This window comes from Scophthalmus maximus, chromosome 13, assembly GCF_022379125.1.
Source record: "Scophthalmus maximus strain ysfricsl-2021 chromosome 13, ASM2237912v1, whole genome shotgun sequence".
Lineage (NCBI taxonomy): Eukaryota > Metazoa > Chordata > Actinopteri > Pleuronectiformes > Scophthalmidae > Scophthalmus > Scophthalmus maximus.
Genome location: NC_061527.1, coordinates 24712928 through 24734191, shown reverse-complemented (window position 1 = coordinate 24734191; position 21264 = coordinate 24712928). Strand labels below are relative to the sequence as shown.

The following is a 21264-nucleotide window of genomic DNA, read 5'->3' as shown; positions in this document are numbered from 1 at the left end:
AACTGAAACTGTTTGCCCACCGTTCCCTTTAATATAATATTGGACTTGCACCCAAAACATTCTGGTATTAATACAGTGATAAAATAAGTAAATACATTTTATGAAGGTTGTTCCTTCTTCCAGCTCACAGAGGGTTCAAAAAAACATTCAATAATAAATGCTGAATATGTTCATTGTGCTTGTGTTGACAGACCTTTGCACTAATTGGCTGAGGGCTTCATTTACACACATGACATTTGGTAAGTTTAAATATTAAGAACATACTCTATCTGCTATAGTTTTCTCTCTCAAAGTGAGAACTGATCTTCCTCTGGCAGCTCATTTTTTCTGGATACCAAAATTAAAGTTTTTTATTTCCTATAAGGAATTCATTAGTCTATGGTTCTCAATGAATCAGAATGGGGAAATGTATCTTTCTAAACTTGTTGCTCGAATACGTTTTCCATCTATTTAAAACTTGACTTAGATTTAATTTCAAAATAGTAGCGTGTGTTAAAAGACCAACTTGAGTCTGACCTAAGAATGTTTTAAAACAACCTAGTTTTGTTCCACTGACAAGCTGAGTAACTCTTTTGTCCCCAAGGGAGGTAATGTTTACTGAATGCTTACCGGTCATCTGGTAACCGGCAATGTCCCCTTGCATAACTGTACAATTGGCTTTCTCCACCTTTGTTCTCCTTAAACATGAAGTCATTGAAGTGCACGGGGAGACAAGAAGAAGTCGACGAGAGGAGACAATCATAACAAGACTCAGATTTGAACATACCGGACTTAATACTACACTATTCAAAATAGGAAAACAAAACTCAGGAAACTGTGACAATTACGGACAGGATGAAACAATAGAACACATCATAGTATACTGTCAAAAAATATAGGACCGAGAGAAAACGACATGCCAAATGGAGCAGCAAGAAATTCAGCCATCCGCTTCGTCGTTTAAGTCGAGTGTCCCGGGCTCATCATACTCCATCACCCAGAGTCGAAGAGGAGAAGCGGGGACCGACACCAGCAGCCGACCGACCCCTTCGCTACTTTAGCAAACTTTCCAGCCAACTCGAGTCAGGTATGGCTGCAGCCCTGGAGCCTCCCGTCTCCCGTCTTTGGAAGTATTTTATTCATTAGCATGATTAGCTACGAGGAAGTAGAGGACCAGACGCAAGCTTTTACATTGCACGAGACAGGAGTCTCCAGGCTGCAGCCATAGTCTTAACGGGCAAAAAAAATCACAAAATCCATCGCCTGTTTTTAATCTCAAGTGTCCTGCGCCCCTACAGCGGAGTCGCTATTTTATTTATGTTGCATTACACTTTATCTGGATCCGTTTTTGAGTTGCCTCATAGCAAAATGCTGAGTGATTTTAAGTTGGGCGTTTATTGTGAAGGGCAGAACGGAAGAAGGGAGCGGATGCGCTGTAGTGTGTTTTTTGTATAAATGATTCAGTACAGGGGCAACAACTGCATCCGCAGCTTCTGATTGGAAGCCACCAAATGACGTCAACGGAAGTTATGTTCTCCTCCAGAGCGGGAAGATATCACCGCTGCTACACATGTCAACAACCGGCTCCTTACTGACGCCGACACACCTGCTATCGCAAGATTCTGTCATAGTGAGGCTTTAACACGCATTAACTCCGACAGTGGGATTTGCGGTCACAGTTTGTCTTCAGGGCGGTTGATATATAAGGTAAGCTCGACGTGTAATATTTGCAGAATCAACCGCTAACCAAAGACTAATGCCATTAGATGGCCAATGGAAAACAGGCCAGCGTAAGCTAATTGTTGTTAGCGGCTTAGTTATTGTCATATGACGCTATCTTATACCATTGCAACTAAACACTCTTATGTACACCAACGGTTCATGATGGCATCTTACCCGCTCATAAGATTTAACCGCAGAGATGAGGTATTTTAACTTAATTCAGATATCTATTCAGTTGGTTTCTTATTCCTCACATCTAACGTAGCGTCCCACTCCAGAGAAACTGATCTGCATATTATTTTGACTCTATGTTAACTCTACTGCTTGGTACCAACCCCTAACATTACTGTCTGAATAATGACCAAGGTAACCTGATAGCAACTGTAATCTGTTGTAAAAATGAATCACTGCTACTGCATGTACAGTGGATCTCCGGTTAGAGAGATATACGCAGAAGCAGATATCTTTGTTCAACTCAAACTTTACTGATACTGAGTAACAGGGTCTGTATTTAAGTATGTATCAAGCTGCAATCAATCTAACGTTACTATGTTGTTGTAGAGTCAAACAAAACATACATGTGAGATCAAACTGCAGGGAAACTATTATTTAGCGACATGTGACACTAATCCAATTTATACATTTTTTATGACAGTTGTTAATATAAATTGTCATCAACTATATTCTCAGCTTCATGTGTAACTTGTCACTTTTACATTAGAGCTAATTGTTAGCAGTATGCAAGGCCTTTATTGTTTAGATATGACGTATCTTATATGTGATGCAGCTTTGTTTTTTTGTGTCCAATTTATGTTTATGCTGCTTTTATTGAAATCAGACATCAGGAGTCATGCAGGCCTTTTTGAAAGGAGCAACCATTCAGTCTGCCAGACCCCAGAAAGACAAGGCAGCAGCGGGGCCAAGTGCTGAGAAGAAAGCCAAGGCTATTCCTTGGGTAGAAAAATAGTAAGTGTGAAGCCGAAAGGTGTATTGTACACTGTGCGCGTTTGAATCCACCAGAATGTGCACATATGTGTTACTATTCACCTCATACTTAATGAAACTACCATTAACAACAAATGTAGCCAGTTTCTGTGCATAGCGCAATAATAACTATTTTTGCCATATACACGGCGGCGCGCTGCTCGGTTGCGGCTGCAATGGCTCGTGATAGTACTGAGAATTTAATGGCTAATAACCCAGTCATTTCGCATAATTACACTGTGAATCTGCAGCGTAGTTGCTCCAAACCAGTATACGACCGTCAAGCAATTGGAGATGTAGGTGAATCCAGCAGTTTAGGGCTCGTAGATGCGACCACTCTGGACCTTCTGCTTAGCCTCGGACTGCTACGCCGGCTACATCCGGCGGCTTCTGAAGCAGCGGAGCCTCGTACCAGCGGTGTGTCAGGAAGCAGAAGAGGGGATGTCGAGCGGTGCTAGCAGTTGAGCTCAAAGCTAACCCGTGGAGAACGCCGCTTCCTCCCATCCTGCTTTCTAACGTCCGCTCCCTGGAGAACAAACCTGGACTACCGGAAGCTGGGGTGAACAACAAAACGGCAGATGAGAGACTGCTGCGCCATAATTCTCACATCTGTTCCAGATAACGCAGTTAGCGTAGAGGGGCTAACAACACTCCGGTCGGATAGGAGCAGCTCTCTCACTGGTCGATCCGGATGCGGCGGTGTTTGCATATAGACCAACAACAACTGGTGCAACAACTGAGATATGGTCTCAAGTCACCAGGAATTCACTATTATCATCTTCACAGCAGTGTACATCCCCCCAGTGCAAACACCAGAGAAGCCCTAAATGTGTTATACTGCTCCATCAGTGAACTGCAATCTACACATCCAGAGGGAGTTTTCATTGTGGCAGGGGACTTTAATCAGGCCAAAATGAAAACTGTTTCCATCAGTATGTGGTTTTTGCAACCAGGGGAGAGAGCACACTTGACTTGGCCTACAGTAACATCAAAAAGGCATTCAGGACTGTACTTTGGCTCCTCAGACCACCTCTCTGTGATGCTTATTTCTGCTTACAAGCCCCTGCTAATCAGGAAAAAATCCACAGTGAAGCAGGTGAGGGTTTTGCCTGCAGGTGCTACGGAATCATTACAGAAGTGCTTCGAACGCACGGACTGGGACATGTTCAAGGCAGCTGCTATGGACAATCATCACACTTGGGTGGAGGAGAACAGATAGAGCCTACCTGAACTGTGCCATAAAAGTTGCAAAGCACCCTTAAGGTGCAGGACTTCTTCCATGACCCCACGAACATCAGACGAATGTGGCAGGGTATTCAAGTCACCACAGACTATAAAGCAACTCCTGCCCCCTGCGACAACAACATTAAGTTTCTTAACAAATTCACTAACCACTTTGGGAGGTTTGAGGCACTCAACACCACTCCTGCGAGGAAATCTATTCCTCGCCCCGATGAGCAGCCATTCAATCTGGACACAGCTGATGTCCATAGAACCCTGAGGAGAGTGAACACTCGGTAAGCATACCAGGACGGGTGCTCGAGGAATGTGCTGACCAGCTGGCTGCTGTTCACCCTGATGACCCACGACTGTTGTGCCAGGACCACTACAAACCACATCGTGAAAGTTTGCAGGTGACAGGACGGGCCTTATCAGTGATAACAACGACATGGCCTACAGAGAGGAGGTGAAAAATCTGGTAGACTGGTGCAAAACCAACAACCTGGCCATGAACGCTGACAAATCCAAGGAGATCATCGTCAACCACAGGAGGAGCCAGCCCAGTCACTCACCACTCCTCATCAACGACACAGCACTAGAGAGAATCAACAGCACCAAGTTCCTGGGGGTAGAGATAACAGACACTCTGACCTGGTCCCATCACACCAGAGCTCTTGTAAAGAGAGCTCAGCAGCGCATGCACTTTCTGGGCCGGATGAAGAGAGCACACCTCCCCCTCCAATTCTCACCATCTTTTACAGAGGTACTATAGAGCGCATACTGACCAGCTGCATCTCTGTCTGGTCCGGATCCTGCAGTGCCTCTGACTGGAAGTCCCTGCAGAGGGTGGTGAGGACAGTGGAAAAAATCATCGGGACTTCACATCCTCCCATCAAGGATATTGCAAAAAACGCTGCCTGACCAGAGCTCATGACATCAGCAGAGACACCTCCCACCCGCACCATGGACTGTTTTCGCTGCTGGACTCTGGAAAGAGGTTCCGCAGCCTTCGAAGCAGAACAGCCAGGCTCTGTAACAGCTTCTTCCCACAAGCCATAAGACTATTGAACACAAAATAATAATCCCTCCATCCCCCCTCACACACCCACACAGGACTGCCTCACTTGACTGAGCAATGTAAATATAACAATACACATGTGCAATATATTTTAAATTGTATTTTATAAATAGTTTCTTTATACCTATTTATATTCGTTCATTTCTATTTTTTATGTAAATACTTGCTTTATGTAAATGCTGCTGTTTTTGTCCTGCACTATGATGAGCCAACTGCTACGAAATTTCGTTCTGATCTGCACTGTAAGGTGCATATTGAAATGGAAATAAAGAAAGTCTAAGTCTAACACATTTATCACACTGTAAAACTTTTACTAACTGTCTAACAGCATACGTTTTGATTACATTTATTTTGTTAATATGTCACAACCCTACTTCTATACTTGGTTAATGGTATATACAGGCTAAAAATCATGTTATTTGTTCTATACTGTGTTGTCATGAACACTTCAGTTACAATGCCTATAATATTCAACTTTTATTGTCAATTGTGTTTTAGAAAAAATAGGAAAAAAATGTCTCAGTATAATGTAACTATGGCCTTTAACTATGACAACAGCAATCATGATCAATTTGCACATTTCCAACAATGTAACCAAAAACACTATGGACTTTGCAGAGACCGATGTTATAGAACTGTACAAGTGCAAGCAAAAACATGACTATTGTGTGTATATATTCTGTGCTGAAGGTAAATCTTGGCCTTGCAAGATTGTTATTAATGTGTCAAATTTATTAATGTGCCAGAATAGTAAATTAATGTAATAATATTGATGTTTTTTACAAACCCCAGCAGGCCTAAGTCTGTTGATGAGGTGGCTTTTCAGGAGGAGGTGGTGGCAGTGCTGAAGAAGTCGCTGGAAGGAGCAGATGTAAGTGTCAGGCTTCTGTCTTTGTTGTTCTGCAGAGCCATGATGGCAAAGTCTCACTGCGTCACTTTGTGTTTTAATTGCAGCTTCCCAACTTGCTTTTCTATGGCCCTCCTGGAACAGGAAAGACCTCTACCATCTTAGCTGCTGCCAGAGAACTTTATGGGTGAGACTTCAGCTATTTGCATTTCAACAAAATTTCTTTCAGTTTTCTTTTCATTACATTCACCTGTTTTCTGTTCATGGATGAATCCCATCCTCCTACACTGTCTCTTCCAGTCCAGAGCTGTACAGAAAGCGGGTGCTGGAGCTCAACGCCTCCGATGAGCGAGGCATCCAGGTTGTCAGAGAGAAGGTTAAGAATTTTGCTCAGCTCACCGTAGCTGGGACTCGGCCAGAGTGAGTCAGCACTGCTTCCTCTTCTTTCGCATGTGAACTAAAGAAAAAAATATTGAGATGAATAGTGAGTCAGTGATTGCTGAACTGCTAAAACTGTCAGTCACTGTGTCTGTATTTGTAGTGGGAAGCCATGTCCTCCTTTTAAGATCATCATCCTGGATGAGGCAGACTCCATGACAGCACCGGCCCAAGCCGCTCTTAGACGGACCATGGAGAAGGAATCGCGCACCACCCGCTTCTGCCTCATCTGTAACTACATTAGCAGGTCAGCTGACCGATCAATCATATGAACACAAACACCCTCTGAATGAATGTTCCTGACCCTGGTTTGTGTCTGTGTTCTCTAGGATTATTGAGCCTCTGACCTCCAGGTGTTCTAAGTTTCGTTTCAAACCTCTAGCCAACCAGATCCAAGAAGAGCGTCTTCTGGCAATCTGTGATAAGGAGACCCTCAAGTACACCAAAGAGGTAAAAAAGACACAACGGCAAAAAGTAGAATAGTTTGATTAAATGCTAAAAAAACATATTTTTAAGAAAAGAGGCTCATGACTTAAGGGGAAGTGACAGTCACTGCAATATTAGACAAGAGGATATTACAGCCCACAATAAGTGATGTTACACGGTCAGGTCCTGCAGATGACAATACTGCACAATGACCTGCAGGAAGACTCAATACTGGATTAATACTGGACTGTATTAGTTGCTAAGTGTTCAAGTAGAGATTTGGAAAAAAAAATCAGTATTCAGATCCTGATGGAAACAATTTTTTATTCAGTCTTTCATTTTGTTACTTCTCTGACCACTGCAGCTCAGGAAGGAAACACCATTTGTGGACAAAAAAGTGGGCATTATGCACAAAAGATCGTGACTGACTGAAATCCACCATCAGTTCCATTATATATACTGTATGATTTGAAAGTGCATACTGCCTAGTTGAGTCGATCTTTTAGTGTACAACAGGTCTTCAGTTTTTCTACAGCTTAACCAGGTGAACACTGCATTTGAGCCACATTATTCAACTGTCAGACACATGTCTGATGGAACAGGTAAACCTCCATTTAAACCAAGGCGGGTGTCTACACCAGCTATCTAACATCTCATTTGTATAAGGTAACTGCAACCTAGCTGTAGCTGAGGTGTGATGATTGTTTCTGTTTCTGTCTCTAGAGTATAGCAGCATTGGTGAGGGTGTCTGAGGGAGACCTGCGGAAAGCAATCACCTTCCTCCAGAGCGCTGCGCGCCTCAGTGTCGAGAAAGAGATCACAGAGCATGCTGTCATTGAAATAGCTGGGGTGAGACACACTTCTTTGTGTAATATAGGAACTGATGATGTACAAAGCATTTTGTTAGACTTTCCTGTTCATCTGCAATCTCCCCTATCTACATTCCAGTCATGTCACTGTTGTATTGTCTTCTAGGTCGTCCCTCCCAGGATGATTGACAACTTGCTCCAGATCTGCTTCAAAGGAACATTTGAGAAACTAGAGGTCGCCATCAGGGTAGGTGTTCTGACAATTCTTGGCTTTGTCCCTTTGCAGTACCAGCACCACATTATTTACCCGCAGTGACAGTGAAGGCCACTAAAACACAGCAGCTGTTGTACCTAAATATGCAAATATAAATTAAAATATGAAAAAAAAATCTGTTAGAATAAATTAAATTGACCTGTTGTATCCTGAACTCAAACCGTCCTCTTGGTCCACATGGACCTAAACTGGTTGATCGCTAGGGTGTAATCAAACACATCCAGGCAGATTTCTGCTTCTCATGGCCATTTAGATGTTGTGAGGGTTGAAATTGCTCTCTGCTGCCACACTGAAGACTGTTACTAGATGTTACTAGCACCACTTAAGGACAGGGGGGTCTAGATGTACTTACTGACTGTTGCGTGTGAATAACTCATTGTTATGGTAGCTCGCCCACAGTATTCTTTTGTCAGAAAATGAATGTACAAGTCGCTGCCTTTGCCTCACGTCCCACACATCAAATTCTCATTGTCTCTTCTGTCAGAACATGGTGGATGAAGGCTATGCAGCCATACAGATCCTGAGTCAGCTACATGAGTCTATCATAGAGCAGGACCTGAGCGACAAGCAGAAGTCAGCTATCACAGAGAAGATGGCGGTAAGTGAGCTATTGCAGCATTCCTTCAGGTGGAGCTCCAGGGATCCTGGAGGAAAATTGTGAAACTGGGAAATCGCTTACAGTATATTAAAATGGAAAATTAGCAAATGCAGCACTGCTGGTCACTATGTTTCTATCTGATAGATAATTGCCACTGGGATGCCGTTTACCCTGGGAACGACTAGGCCTTGTGTTAGTCAGCTACAGACGGAGAATGAACGAGACTTAATGAGGAAATTGGTGGCACGTGCCGAATATAACAAAATATATATGATGTATCCAAAGGGGGTTGAATCCAGAACAACTGGACTTCTTGAAGATATTTCACCTCTCACCCAAGAGGCTTCTTCAGTTCTAACTAAATTGTGCTGAAACCCAGGTGTTAAATGTTTTTGGGGTATGGGCAGGGCTCATTGCAGTGGGCGCTGAGGTTAAATACCTGGGTTTCACCACAACTTAGTTAGAACTAAAAAGGCTTCTTGGATGAAGGTGAAACGTCTTCAAGAAACTACGCAACAACGCAACAGTCAACATACGATGAGCAGTATCTTTTGCAGAGTTTTTGCAAAGAAATCTGACATACAAAATAGTTTTTTTGATTTTTATTAGGGCCATAATTGACTCTGATATAATATGTAGAAGTGAAGTCTTATAAGTTTGTGCTTGTTTCCTCTCTGGTGCAGGTTGTGGGTAAGTGCCTGTCAGATGGTGCAGATGAGTACCTGCAGATGCTGAGTCTCTGTTCAGTCATCATGCAACAGTCGTCCAAGAACAACTAAATCTCCACAAAGCAGCGTCTCCAGCTTTGGAACATAACTGTCACTTACTTCCACCTGGACCAATGACCACATTGAGACATGAATGCTTCTCTCACATTAGACTGAGCTTTTTCAGTTTGGGTTATCATGTCTGCCAGTGGATACCAGATGATAGTGTTGGTGTTTACTGTCACAAACTCCACTCTACTTACTGTCTCCCTCCACTTTACAGTGAGGACTTCAATAAATATACAAGAAATCAGATTTCACGGTTTTCACTGGTATACATCCAGATGTCTCTGTATTCCGTTTAATTCATGTAAGTACTTTTCCAACAGATCTTCATACATTTTGAATTTTGTAATAAATACTTTTCTACACTTGTTCAGTGTTTGTTTTTTGAAGTCATTGCTCATGATTAAGACAAAAACTAATGCCACAACAAGAATAATTTGACAAAAGCACATGTTTCATCTAACCTCATGAACCACTATTTGAAGTATTAAACTCATGTCTTAAAGGGGCAGTAGGGCGATTTGTGGTTGTACCGCTCTGGCCATGCCGCAAACCCAAGACTTCGGATATGAGAGTCCGATAGGCAAACCACTAGGCCAAAACTACAGAGTTGCCGCTCCACCCACCAGCACGCTGATGGTGTTGTCAAGTGATGTTTACAAACTGCACTCGCAGTGATGTGTGGTGCGGTCCGCACAATTTCTTTTGTTTTTGATGGAGATTTTTTTTGGCGCACAGAACCGACATCTAACGGACACTGAGGAAATATTTGCTGATTTTTACAAAGTGTATTGCTTTAGAACCGCTTACTGCCCCTTTAAGTAATGATTTCAGTTTAATCATTAAGACAGAAATAAGATTTAAATTGTGACTATTCCTGAGCATTCTACATTGGCCAGCATAAGCCAGCTTTAAGTAGGCAAGGGCGTGGGAAGGTGGGTGCTCACTGGTGCCCCAGTGACAAGGGGAGGAACACAATTTTTTTTATCACATCGTCAGCCTAAAATAGAAATTGTTAAACTGAATGAAGGCTGTTATGTGAACAGTCTATAGCTTTGATCAATGTTCAGTTTATGAGAATGTCTCCAAGCACAAATGTTTGGAAGGGGATTTAATTCTTGCATGTTTTTTGTTGTGCACAGCGTGTGTAGCAATGGTCAGCCAGTGCTGTGTAGTGTCTACTCTTCACTTGCCGACATTTGCTTTTTGTGCCTGTGGTTTAGCGTCCTCGCGGGCGCGTTGGTCTCACAATGCCGAAGACTGTGAGTTTATTGAAACATCCCCTGCATTTTTGCATGCACATATATCGTGCGCACTTTTACTGTGCAGCACTTTGCATTTTGGTATGGCAACTTAAATTCACCTTTTCAAATTTATACAGCGCTGCTATATCTTGAGCTTTTTCTCTCTGTCATGGATCTCATTCATGCACTGCCATCACAGCTGTCAGGGGAATTTTTGCGATTCATCTTGGCCAAGGATACTTCAGCATGCAGAGGGGATGAGCCAGGAATCCAACCACTGACCCTTCAATCCACAATCAAGTCAACACGCACGTCTCGAAGCTGAAAGTTGTGTAGTTCAGTACTTGTCCAGTAGTACCGCTTAATCCATTTAAGGGTCGCAGGGGGGCTGGAGCCAATCCCAGCTGACATTGGGCGAGAGGCCGGTTGCTAGCCTATCACAGGTTAACATACAGAGACAAAACAACCTGTGGAAAACAACCTGAATGTCTGTGGAAGTTTGAATCACAAAAGCATGTTGCATGATCTAAAACCAAAAATTAATCTTACGTTTAAGTTATAGAGTCATTTTACAGAATGGAAATATTGTTTGAGCAGAATATCAGGGCAATTTACATTGTGTTTTCCAGTTGAAGGGGTCAGATAACATTCTGAAAGTTTTTGATCTGAATTTAGACATTCCTTTGATGGAGAGAGTCATTACATCTCAGAAGGAGTTTGTTAATATTTGCTTTTAAAAAGCAGTTTAACAAACATATAGATATAATAAGTCGTTTGTCCACCAATGTTCGATCCCAGTTTCTGCCAGTCAACATGCCGTTTTGTTTCCTTGGGCAAGACACTTGCCTCTGACGACTCTTCCGACAGTGAATGAATGACAGAAAAATGCGTGGTAAATAGCAGCTGTGTGTGAATGAGGGAATGTGACTTTCCTGTAATGCGCTTTGAGTGGTCTATGTGACTAGAAAAGTGCTATATAAATACAGTCCGTTTACTGGTCTGCTAGCACAGTGACTTCACAAGTCGGAATTATGATCTTCCAGCTAACACGTGCAGAAAACTACATTAGTACTAAACTACATTTAAACGACTTTCAGCTGCTGCGAGATAAGTGCATCTTGACCTGATTGCATTGTCATGGCACAGTTCATGGCACCTTAATGTTTTATTAAATGAACAGTTGATGTGTGATTGTCACACTGACTATGCAAATGCAGAGGATTTCAAATTGATTCACCATTTATTGTAAAGCCATGTATTCAACCTTCCCTCTCACATATGGTGCAGAAAATGTTGCCTTTTAAATTGGAAGAACAAGGTAGACATCTGCAGGATGGGCCATCTTCGATGTAATAAAGTGACAAAGGAAACCTAATTTATTAGAAGCCATTTGGATTGACAAATTACAGCACACTTAACACCAACTCAGACCAAAACTAGGACCTAGATTTTACTGAGTTTTTTGTAAACACTTTTTTGCTTTCTGTTAGTCATTTTTGCAAACCTTTATTTGTTGTTTGGCACCATAAATGCCTTTAGTTCCCGAAGATCTGTTGACTGAATGACGGAGGCTTGATGCCATGGTTTAATATGACCATAACAACAGCATTTTAATGGGTTTTGGACTTTAACGTCTGCATGTATCCCATTCCATAGAAGCACCTCACTTCATCAAACAGTTTTAAATTAGTACATAATGGTGAGTTACTAGAGAACAGTCTGGAACACACTATTTCTTATTAGTTTGTAGAAATTTGAGAATCGACATCCCGACAAATATGTTTGTGTCATTTCTAAATTTGGACCTGACAGAAACTTAAAACCAGGCTACGGGCCATTCATGGAAGGATAATCACACAGTGATTACTTTGAAACATATCAGTATGATGCACAGCTTTACTGGAGGGTGGGCAAAAAGGGTCCATTACTTTGAAAATGAGCACAACATGGATTGAGTAGCAGAGAAAAATCATCAGGACAACATTTGTTTTTCTTTTCCATAATTATCCATTTTAATCAGAGTATACCATGATCAGTTATTAGATACTAAACCTCTTTTGTAAATAAATAGTCTGTTTATTTGAATTAAATTTAATTTAATTGTTGCAACTGATTGGTTTGGCCAATAGCCAATGATCAAGGCGAACCTTGATGATAACATCTTCAGGATATTATCTTCAGTGATAACATCTTAAAATTTCTTGACTGCTGCACATTAAGCCATGTATCCCCAGAGGAACACATTAACAGACAGCAGCAGCAGAGCATTAACATTGCATACTCTTCTCCAAATAGGATCCTCCTGCAGAGAGTTCAGTTCATTGTTTTCAGTCACCGGAGGTGCACTGCCAGAGTTTGGACCAGTCAAACCACATAGCCACAGAGCAGCTCTCCGCCAGCAGGAATCTGGCAAACGGTCAGAGTCACTGGCTGAGTCGACTGGGTCAGGAAAGATCGGGGGTCCTGTGAGGTCGATCCGAGGCTCCTGGCTGTATCTGGACCACCAGGTCAGCCTGTGAAGCTGGACAGGCGAGAGGGAGATCCAGCAGAAAAAAGGCAGGGGTTTAGTATTTTTTGTTGACACTTTCTTAACTGTAGGGCACAAAGACTATCAATGCCATAGTCGGGGGCATGATATCAAGCTTCAAGCTATGTTAACACTTTTTCATTGTCATTGTCATTCCATGTCAATGGTTCAGCTTTTGTTCTTTCAGTGGAAAAGTGCTGTGTGGATTTAATGTATTTTATTCATTTATCTGTCTATTTATTTATGAATTTTTGACTGTTGTGTTTTACTTACTCTTCTTCAGGTATTCTATAATTGTATCTGTATTTTATCTTTGTTCTTTTCAGCTCTCTTTTCGCATTTTATAATTTCACTTTATCTTTTATTTTTTTTACCTAACGTTCAATTTACAACAGTGTCTCTCTGTTCCTGTCCCTGTTATAGTGCTTTACTCGGGGCATGGATGTGGAGGCGAATTGTTTTCATCACTTTTATCTAGTAAAGCGCTTTGTGTCACATTAGATGAAAAGTGCTATTTGTGCAATGTGTGGCATGTTTCTTACATGTTCTTTAGGTATTGGGGCAGTGGCCAAGCTGACAGCAGCAATGACAAGGCAGGTGAGAGCCAGCAAGATGAGAGAAAAGTACAGGTAGTGGACATCAGCCAGGATAGCAGGCCGACTTTCAGGCTGACCACAGGAAGGAGCATGGTAGAAGAACTCCAGAACCATACGGATCAGTCCCACCACTAGTCCAGTCATCAGACCCCAGAATGCACCCTTTAGACACACAAAAACAAAATAATGAATGCAGAGTCATAGGGAACTGCCATAATTCGTCATCAAACATTATAAATAATGCCATGATGAAGTAATTATAAAATGGCATCATTACAATATAAAAGAAGATTTGCATTACCTAATTGTAGTATATACAGTGCAGACTGGGTATGCATCACCCCTCTGATCGTTTAAACTATAAGCATCAACCATGCAAGCAATAGTATTGGAGTGTAGTGTACAGAGAGAGAAAGAGAGAGAGACCTACTTGCTCGTTGGCACGTGGCCAAAAGATAGCCATTAGGAATACAGCCGTGATGGGTGGGGCTAGAAAGCTGGTAACTGATTGGATATAATCAAACAGCTGCCCACTGTTGGCTGTTTGAATGACTGGAATCCACAACAGACTAACACACACCAAGACCAGGATGAACACCCTGAAAAATATACATGGTATTACTATTATTATTATTATTATTATTGTTATTATTATTATAATGCGTCAACCTCATTTATTCAAACGTCATTGATAAACTCTCACATATGTGGAATGAGCTGATCGTGCCATGTTACAGCGCTGTTACTCAGCTGTTAAAGAGCTTGGTGCTCTGAAACCTTGCTCATGCATATTAGAAGTATGACCTGTAGGAAGAAGATGACGAAACATTTAGTGCGATTTTTTAAAATACGATTTATATACATACAGTTTTTATATATAAAAACGTGCAGTTAGAGGTTCCTTTTCATTTATATAGGAGCCTGGTCTAAATAAATATCCTGGGGCTTTGTAAAGATGGCTACCAATTGGAGAGACTCGCCTACATTTCAACAAAATAACTTTCATACACCAACCAACTGTCAAAAATTTTTACAGCACTCTTGTCTGGTTATTATTTGTGTTCCTTGTTGAGTTTCCAAACATCGCATCTTCTAAACTTGATGCTTCATATCAGCCGAGTTCTGTCCGCAGACCTTCAACATGTGAACTCACTATCAGGTAATAATCACAGGGCATTCTATGAATTTCACTCTGTTTTAACACTATTAACATAATTAAGTATAGACATGCATTACATTATGATACAGTAGCTAGGTGCAGCAAGTCTCAAGTGTCTGTGAGTTGACCCAGATTAAAACAACCCCTTTGAAAGAGGAAAATCTAATTTTAAGGTGACAGCCCCACTTGCATTCATTGTGGTATGGGTGTCAGTAAGAAAAGCTGTTAGCATACATGATTTACTGGACTGATCCTTTAAGATGAATCCCTTAACCAGACAATTGTTGTAATCAAAAGTTTTACCTACTGTATGGTAAATTCAGAAAGTAAGAATCAAATGTCACTGAAGTTCTAACATTCAGCAGATATGGAGCATCTCGCTCAATGCAAGGTGGTTCTACATAGATGCCAAATAAAAACAAGGAGAGACCTTCTTCCAGACTCAGACTGCTCACACAGAAACAATGCTCTCAAGCTGTCTACCTCCCTGGTTTAGTTTTAATGTAGTTTCTGTTACATTGTAGTCAATTTTTTACCTTAGCAAATAAATTCTCGACATTTAAGTATCATCTGTCGTAATATCCAGAACACTCTCAGACTGTCTAAGACGTTTGGATCCCACTGTTTATAAATCTGTAAATTAGCTCACAAGTTCTATTAGCAAGATGTGTGCGGCTCCAGGTACATTTTGAAGACTGTAAATGTGATTTACTTTACATGTCGTACGTTGTACCAGCAGTGGTAGAACTTTGTGGATGGTTTGATGGAAGACTGGGGAATGCAGTAAATCAGAGAGAACAGATCACACACACGAACACACTCACAGAGGCTACATGCACAGCAGTGCAGAGAGGGAGAGCTAAATAGAGTACTTTGGGATGATCTGTGGTTGCAGCCTTTTTCAGCCTTTTTCAGAATTTGTTGATGTGTTTAGTGGGCGGGGGGTGTTTATGAGGCTCAATTTCTGACGTCTGTAGTGGTTTTGCTGCTTAATCTTTACAATCCCACCTTCCAACAATCATTAGTTCCCTCTCAGAAGCTTTGGGCCTGGCTTTGTGGTAGAGGTCCAATGTGAACAGAGTGGAGCTGCTGTTAAAGATGGAGGTCAGAGAGGACATCAGAGCAGCTAAAATCACAGCTAGCATCAGACCACGAAGACCTGCACAGAGGGAAGGATCAAAAAGTTGTCACACTCATCGTTATTATTAAAATTTTATATTTACACGGGAAAAAACTAAAACAATCATGTAGCACAAACATAAATGTTCAGCAATTGTTAATTTTGACATTGGTTTTAACATTTGATTTTGAGGGACAAAGAGTAGAGGTCTATATTTTTAATGAATTAAGTTTTGTCATATGGGAGGAAATCAATTACATCAATGACGAAATACATTGGTATTACGATGGTAACTGAACCCTTATCTACTCTTGAAAATGAGCTGGTGTATGTGCGTGTGTGTGTGTGTGTGTGTGTGTGTGTGTGTAACTGACCCACAGGCATTAGCTCTACCACTAGCTTAGGGTAGGCGATGTTGGAGCAACCAATTGAAGCTCCACACACACTCTGACACACCTCTGGATCCACACACCCTACCTCATCTGCAAACACACACAAATACAGAGATGTAAAACATTAATTACAGTTTTTTTGGATTGCTAAACGACAGTGGGCACAACTAGAGCCACATTGACAAAACTCTAACCACAGTCTGTACAGCAGCAAACTTGTTTGTTTTTCATTGCTTGAACAAAGTTTTCAAAAGTTACACACTTCCATCCATTGGCTTCAGCCCCAATATGCACAACAGTATGGATTCAAAGCACTTTGTTCAAATGCTAAAACACTGCTGTCAAAACTGTTAACCACACATTCAAAACAGAATGGATTTCGGTCTGGTGCATTTCAAACACTGCTGATTGCAATTTCAGCTGATTTCAGTCTTGTTTTAGACTTGTTAGTGAACACAAAACAGTATATGTATATACATATATATATACAGAACCAGTCAAAACTTTTGACTGGTACTGTATATATATATATATATATATATATATATAGGGAAACATTTAGAAAGAAAAAATTCATCTGTGTGAATTCAAACTGTAAAGATTAAAAGTTTCAAATTTCTGTATTGGTGTTTGATGGTTGTGTTTTTACTCTCAGTGTGTTCTGAGTATGTGTTGTCTCCATGAGGATTGTTCAAAGTGTTTCGCTGCACTGAGCCTGTTTTGAGGCGTGTGTGAAGAGTTGTGTTGTTAGGAATGAGTTTTGCAGGTGTTGTAAACTCAGCTCAGGCGACTGTTGGTAATGCAGACTGTGGTTAGAGTTTTGCACGTGGCTCGAGTTGTGCCCACTGTCATTTAGCAATCGAAAAAAACTAGCTACGATGGCTTCAGAAAACTTTCCAACACTTTAATTTTGTTGTAGATTTCATCTTAAATGAAATCTAAAACATATTTACCCCATGAATCTACATTCATTGAAATAAAATGACAAAGTGAATACATGTTTTTAGGGTATTTCAATAATTAATAAAAAATATAGACCCTTTTTGTCCAGTCGTTCAGTTTGCCAGACGGCAAACTACAATAAGTCCTGATAGTTCCAAACTTCTTCCATTTCATTACTAAAGCCACCCTGCTCGCGGCTTGGTTCTGACATGACAGGTTATGGGACATTATATTCAAAGGTGTGAGCCTTTCTAAACTGTGTGCAATCACTTTAGTTTGCCACAGGTGGTCAAGTCCAGTCAAGTTCTGGAAACATCTCAAGGATGATTAAAGCAAAGAGGATGCACTTGATCACTGTAGTTACAAAAAACAGACAAGATAAAGGTATAGTTCAAAAGATTTTACTGTGGGCTTTTTTTCTCAATATTTTGTGCAAAGCCCCAATGTAATGACCTCATGAAATCCAAATCTATACTTTATCTTAACTACTTTATCACTTCTGGTGTGTATTGTGTACCAACCCTAATCATAGCTGCGTAAGATAGTATATACTGTGTGCAGACTTCTAAAGCTATAGGCCACATAAAGCTGATGTATACTGAAATAAAGAAGCATTTTAATTGGGATAGTTGTGTAATGGGTGTACTTTTACAGTACTCTACTAGTTCTTACACAATGTACATGATGCTGAATCATGGCAGTGGCAGGAATTTTAAAAGCATTTAAATCAAAATCCAAAACAAGCATTATCATAAACAGGCATTAAAAGTTGTTTCACTTAAGCACACTATCTCGCCAAAGTCCACAGGCAAATAAACCAACAAGGACCATAACTATTGTCTGACTGATGCGTGAATGAATCCCCAAAGCTCTCAAGGGGTCTGGCAATTCGGCACATATGGGAAGTGTTGAGAGTGGGGCTGGTATCAGTAGCGGCCAGGTTGAATGTGGGTTTGTTTCAGCAGTGTCCACAAGTAAACCCACAGGATAAATCCTGATTTTAACCACATGCACTGCTTAGAGCTAAATATTGATGTACAATACTCAAATGACACTCTTTGAGGTTGTAGCGCTGGTTGGTTTGGTAACTTATTAAAGTGGAGTAGGCAGGAAAAGGGGAAGGTAATTTGTCAATGTTGACAGAACGCCAGGATAAGACTACACCGCTGGAAACTTCAGGAATGAATATATATTTGAAGGAACACCTATCTTTATTAGGGTTTGTTCATATATTATATTACATTTAATTTATATTACAATATTTATTGACTGTTGAGCCCAGACTCATTCTGAGACATCAGATCAAAGAAGTTAATCCCCACTGACCACAGGCCCTCTTTTCAAGTCTGGTTTAATGGGGTGTTGATCGAACATTTGATGTGACAGTCCAACAGAGTGAGGGAGACATACTGACCTGGGAACAGTGCTCGGCTAATCATGCCTGGCATGACAATGAAGAACATGGGCAGCAGTTTGAGGTAGCCTCCCAACACACTGCCGGCTTTGGCATGAGACAAAGACTTGGCTGACAGAGATCTCTGGACTATTACCTGGGCGCACACGCACACGCACACGCACGCAGACACACACACACACACACACACACACACAGTAAGAAGGCCACGAGATGGGAGCTGGGTTCGCCAGCCCACGCCATTCAAGCTGACCGTGTGCTTTTCGTAAGTTTGCTCTTAAGTTTCCTCAACTTCACTCCGTAGCTACTACAGAGCTCTACTCACGTCATTACTTTCTAAGTCGCGGAGGGATACGGACCTGTGCAAACTGATTCAACGTCATAGCCGTGGTAAACGCTCAATATACCATGGCTATGAACCAATCAGATCGCTTGATTGAGCTACCCAATTGATACATTTTATTTCTCTCTCTATACATATATATATATATATAATTTTTATATATATAATTGCTACAAAATGATTTTACTTACCTGGTAAAACATGCATTATTGGAAGAAAACTCACCTGATCTGTGCACCACACCCATGTAGACAGTACTGTGAGCCCAAACACCAGACCGGGCCAGGGTAAATCCCCTGACACGGGATTTCTGAGCATACGGAAGGCATCACTACGAGGTAGGTGGCAGGTGGTGTTGGCGATTGTCACTGAGGGAACAGCTGACATGTAAAGGTCCACAAGGCCCTCATACCAGCCAACTTTGGAGAATGCTGGAAAATGTACCAAAAATGAAATACTTTGGTATCAATGAAATATCTGACATGAAAATGTTCACTCAATAATACTCACTACTGGTACAGTTTATATATATATATAATGCTTTAATCAGCATCATTATCAGTTTACTTTTTGAACAAAAGTTAATAAAGAGGAATAGAAATGTGTGTGTGTGTGTGTGTGTGTGTGTGTGTGTGTGCCCGCGGACCCTACCTATGAACATTAGTGCAAAGGCCCCCCCAACCATGATCACAGTCTGGAGTGCATCCGTGTAGATCACTGCTGCCAAACCACCTATACACACACAAACACACACACACACACACACACACACACACACACACACACACACACACACACAAGAAGGCAAGGCCAGTTGGCCTATGGTGTCACAAATGTTTTTAGGTAACAAAGGCCATTGAGTGAAAAGGATTTTGAGCTTTTAAATAAATAATTGACTTTCTGATGAAATATAAATTTTGGATTGGGTCTGACTTTTTTTCTACACCAAAAAGTTAAATTGTGTTACAATCCTTGAACTTACTCTACTCTACTCTACTCCTCCCTCGTTTACAGTAAATTTTCACAATCCATTAATATATTTAAATATTTAATTTCAGTAGTTTATTTGCTGGTAGTTAGATTACAGCGAAGTGAAGCTCAAACTGTAGCTTCAACTGTATATATATATGAGGAAACACATTATGGATGGAGGGGAATTCAAAATGAATTATTCTACAAATGTATGTGACCGCTGTGAAAACCGATGTGTGTGTGTGTGTGTTTGTGTGTGTGTGTGTGTGTGCGTGTGTGTGTGTGTGTGTGTGCGTCCACACCCTACCTATTAACATTAGTGTGTGTTTACCTGCTACAGTGTAAACAGCAGTGACCAGCAGCAGTATGCCTGTGGACAGATAAAGATCCCAGCCCAATGACACCTGAATGAACAATGCACCTGAAAAGATATCTGTCTGGGCAACACACACACACACACACACACACACACACACACACACACACACACACACACACACACACACACACACACACACAGAGAGAGAGAGAGAGAGAGAGAGAGAGAGAGAGAGAGAGAGAGAGATTACTCCTCATTTGTATATACATTTGGATTAAGGAATCTGCCAAATTAATAAATATAAATGTGGATGTGTCTTACAGATATCTTGGTGAAAATGTAGAGAATGAGTGAGAGGACAGCCATATAGATTCCTATCCTCTGGCCTCCAAAGCGTTTAGCCAGATATTCGGGCATGGTTACTACATTAGCAGAGATGTAGACAGGTATAAAGATCCAGCCCAAAGCTATCAGGACCCAGGCTGCCTGCACAGGACACACAAGAGAGTGTTTACAAAAAATTGTATTGTTTTTACTTTACAGTTAATACACTGAATCCATATTACACAGGATTCAAGGACAACAGAAAGCTGACACCTGCTTGTCTAACTTGGCCTGTTCAGTTCATGTGAGCACAAGCAGACTATTTTGATGTGTTGTGGAATGTTTATTGCACATTGAACTTGTTTATGGGGATATGATTATGCATTACTGATGCAAGTTAATTTTTTATTGCAGTTTTCACTCTGTCTATTGAACGCCTTTTGAATTAAAGTTGATGAAATGACAACTACTTTCCTGAGTCGTCAATGGAGGAGTTAGCTATCTGCATAGCTGCGTCGGGAAAGCAGTGAGGGCAGAGTAGTGAAAAAGGCTGCGCTCATCAACCACCCAGCCCTGGGTCTGGGCAAGGTCTGGGAAAGGCGTGTTATGAAGGACTGTAATGGCACCTTAGATTTAATAATTAAAAAGAGGATAACGGATGTCGCCCAGACAAGATGGCCGCACCATTAATTTCTACGAAAGTTGCCCACCTTTTGGCGCATGTGCCAAAAAAGTTTTCTGACTTCGTTACTTCCTGGACGTG

General features: G+C 41.2%; 2 protein-coding genes across 6 annotated transcripts in view; one reads left to right on the top strand and one right to left on the bottom strand.

Moving 5' to 3' along the window:
- Positions 1-43: 43 nt before the first annotated feature.
- On the top strand, positions 44-9518 carry rfc4 (replication factor C (activator 1) 4). Its single transcript, XM_035647920.2, has 11 exons — positions 44-1686; positions 2540-2667; positions 5777-5855; positions 5939-6018; positions 6132-6251; positions 6373-6516; positions 6599-6719; positions 7419-7544; positions 7671-7751; positions 8263-8376; positions 9060-9518. The coding sequence occupies exons 2-11, from the start codon at positions 2552-2554 to the stop codon at positions 9153-9155; spliced, it is 1077 nt and encodes a 358-aa protein (XP_035503813.1). The 5' UTR covers positions 44-1686; positions 2540-2551; the 3' UTR covers positions 9156-9518.
- Positions 9519-11746: 2228 nt separating this feature from the next.
- Positions 11747-21264, bottom strand: part of slc5a9 (solute carrier family 5 member 9) — a 30651-nt gene continuing 21133 nt past the window's right edge. For 3 of the 5 annotated variants that reach the window (XM_035647790.1, XM_035647791.1, XM_035647794.1), the window contains 10 exons: positions 20499-20663; positions 20190-20295; positions 19538-19618; positions 19112-19317; positions 18544-18679; positions 16170-16277; positions 15684-15834; positions 13947-14115; positions 13463-13678; positions 11747-12914 (listed from right to left, as the gene is read on the bottom strand). In XM_035647790.1, the coding sequence (XP_035503683.1) occupies positions 12609-12914; positions 13463-13678; positions 13947-14115; positions 15684-15834; positions 16170-16277; positions 18544-18679; positions 19112-19317; positions 19538-19618; positions 20190-20295; positions 20499-20663 (1644 nt within the window). In that variant the 3' untranslated portion in view covers positions 11747-12608. The remainder of the gene's footprint in view (positions 12915-13462; positions 13679-13946; positions 14116-15683; positions 15835-16169; positions 16278-18543; positions 18680-19111; positions 19318-19537; positions 19619-20189; positions 20296-20498; positions 20664-21264) is intronic. The other 2 variants (XM_035647793.1, XM_035647795.1) reach the window with 1 other exon arrangement.

Coding starts and splice junctions, on each gene's coding strand:
- rfc4 (XM_035647920.2), top strand. CDS start 2,552: ATGCAGGCCTTTTTGAAAGGAGCAACCATTCAGTCTGCCAGACCCCAG. Junction 6,252..6,372: donor GTAGCTGGGACTCGGCCAGA/GTGAGTCAGCAC, acceptor CTGTATTTGTAG/TGGGAAGCCATGTCCTCCTT. Junction 7,752..8,262: donor AACTAGAGGTCGCCATCAGG/GTAGGTGTTCTG, acceptor CTCTTCTGTCAG/AACATGGTGGATGAAGGCTA.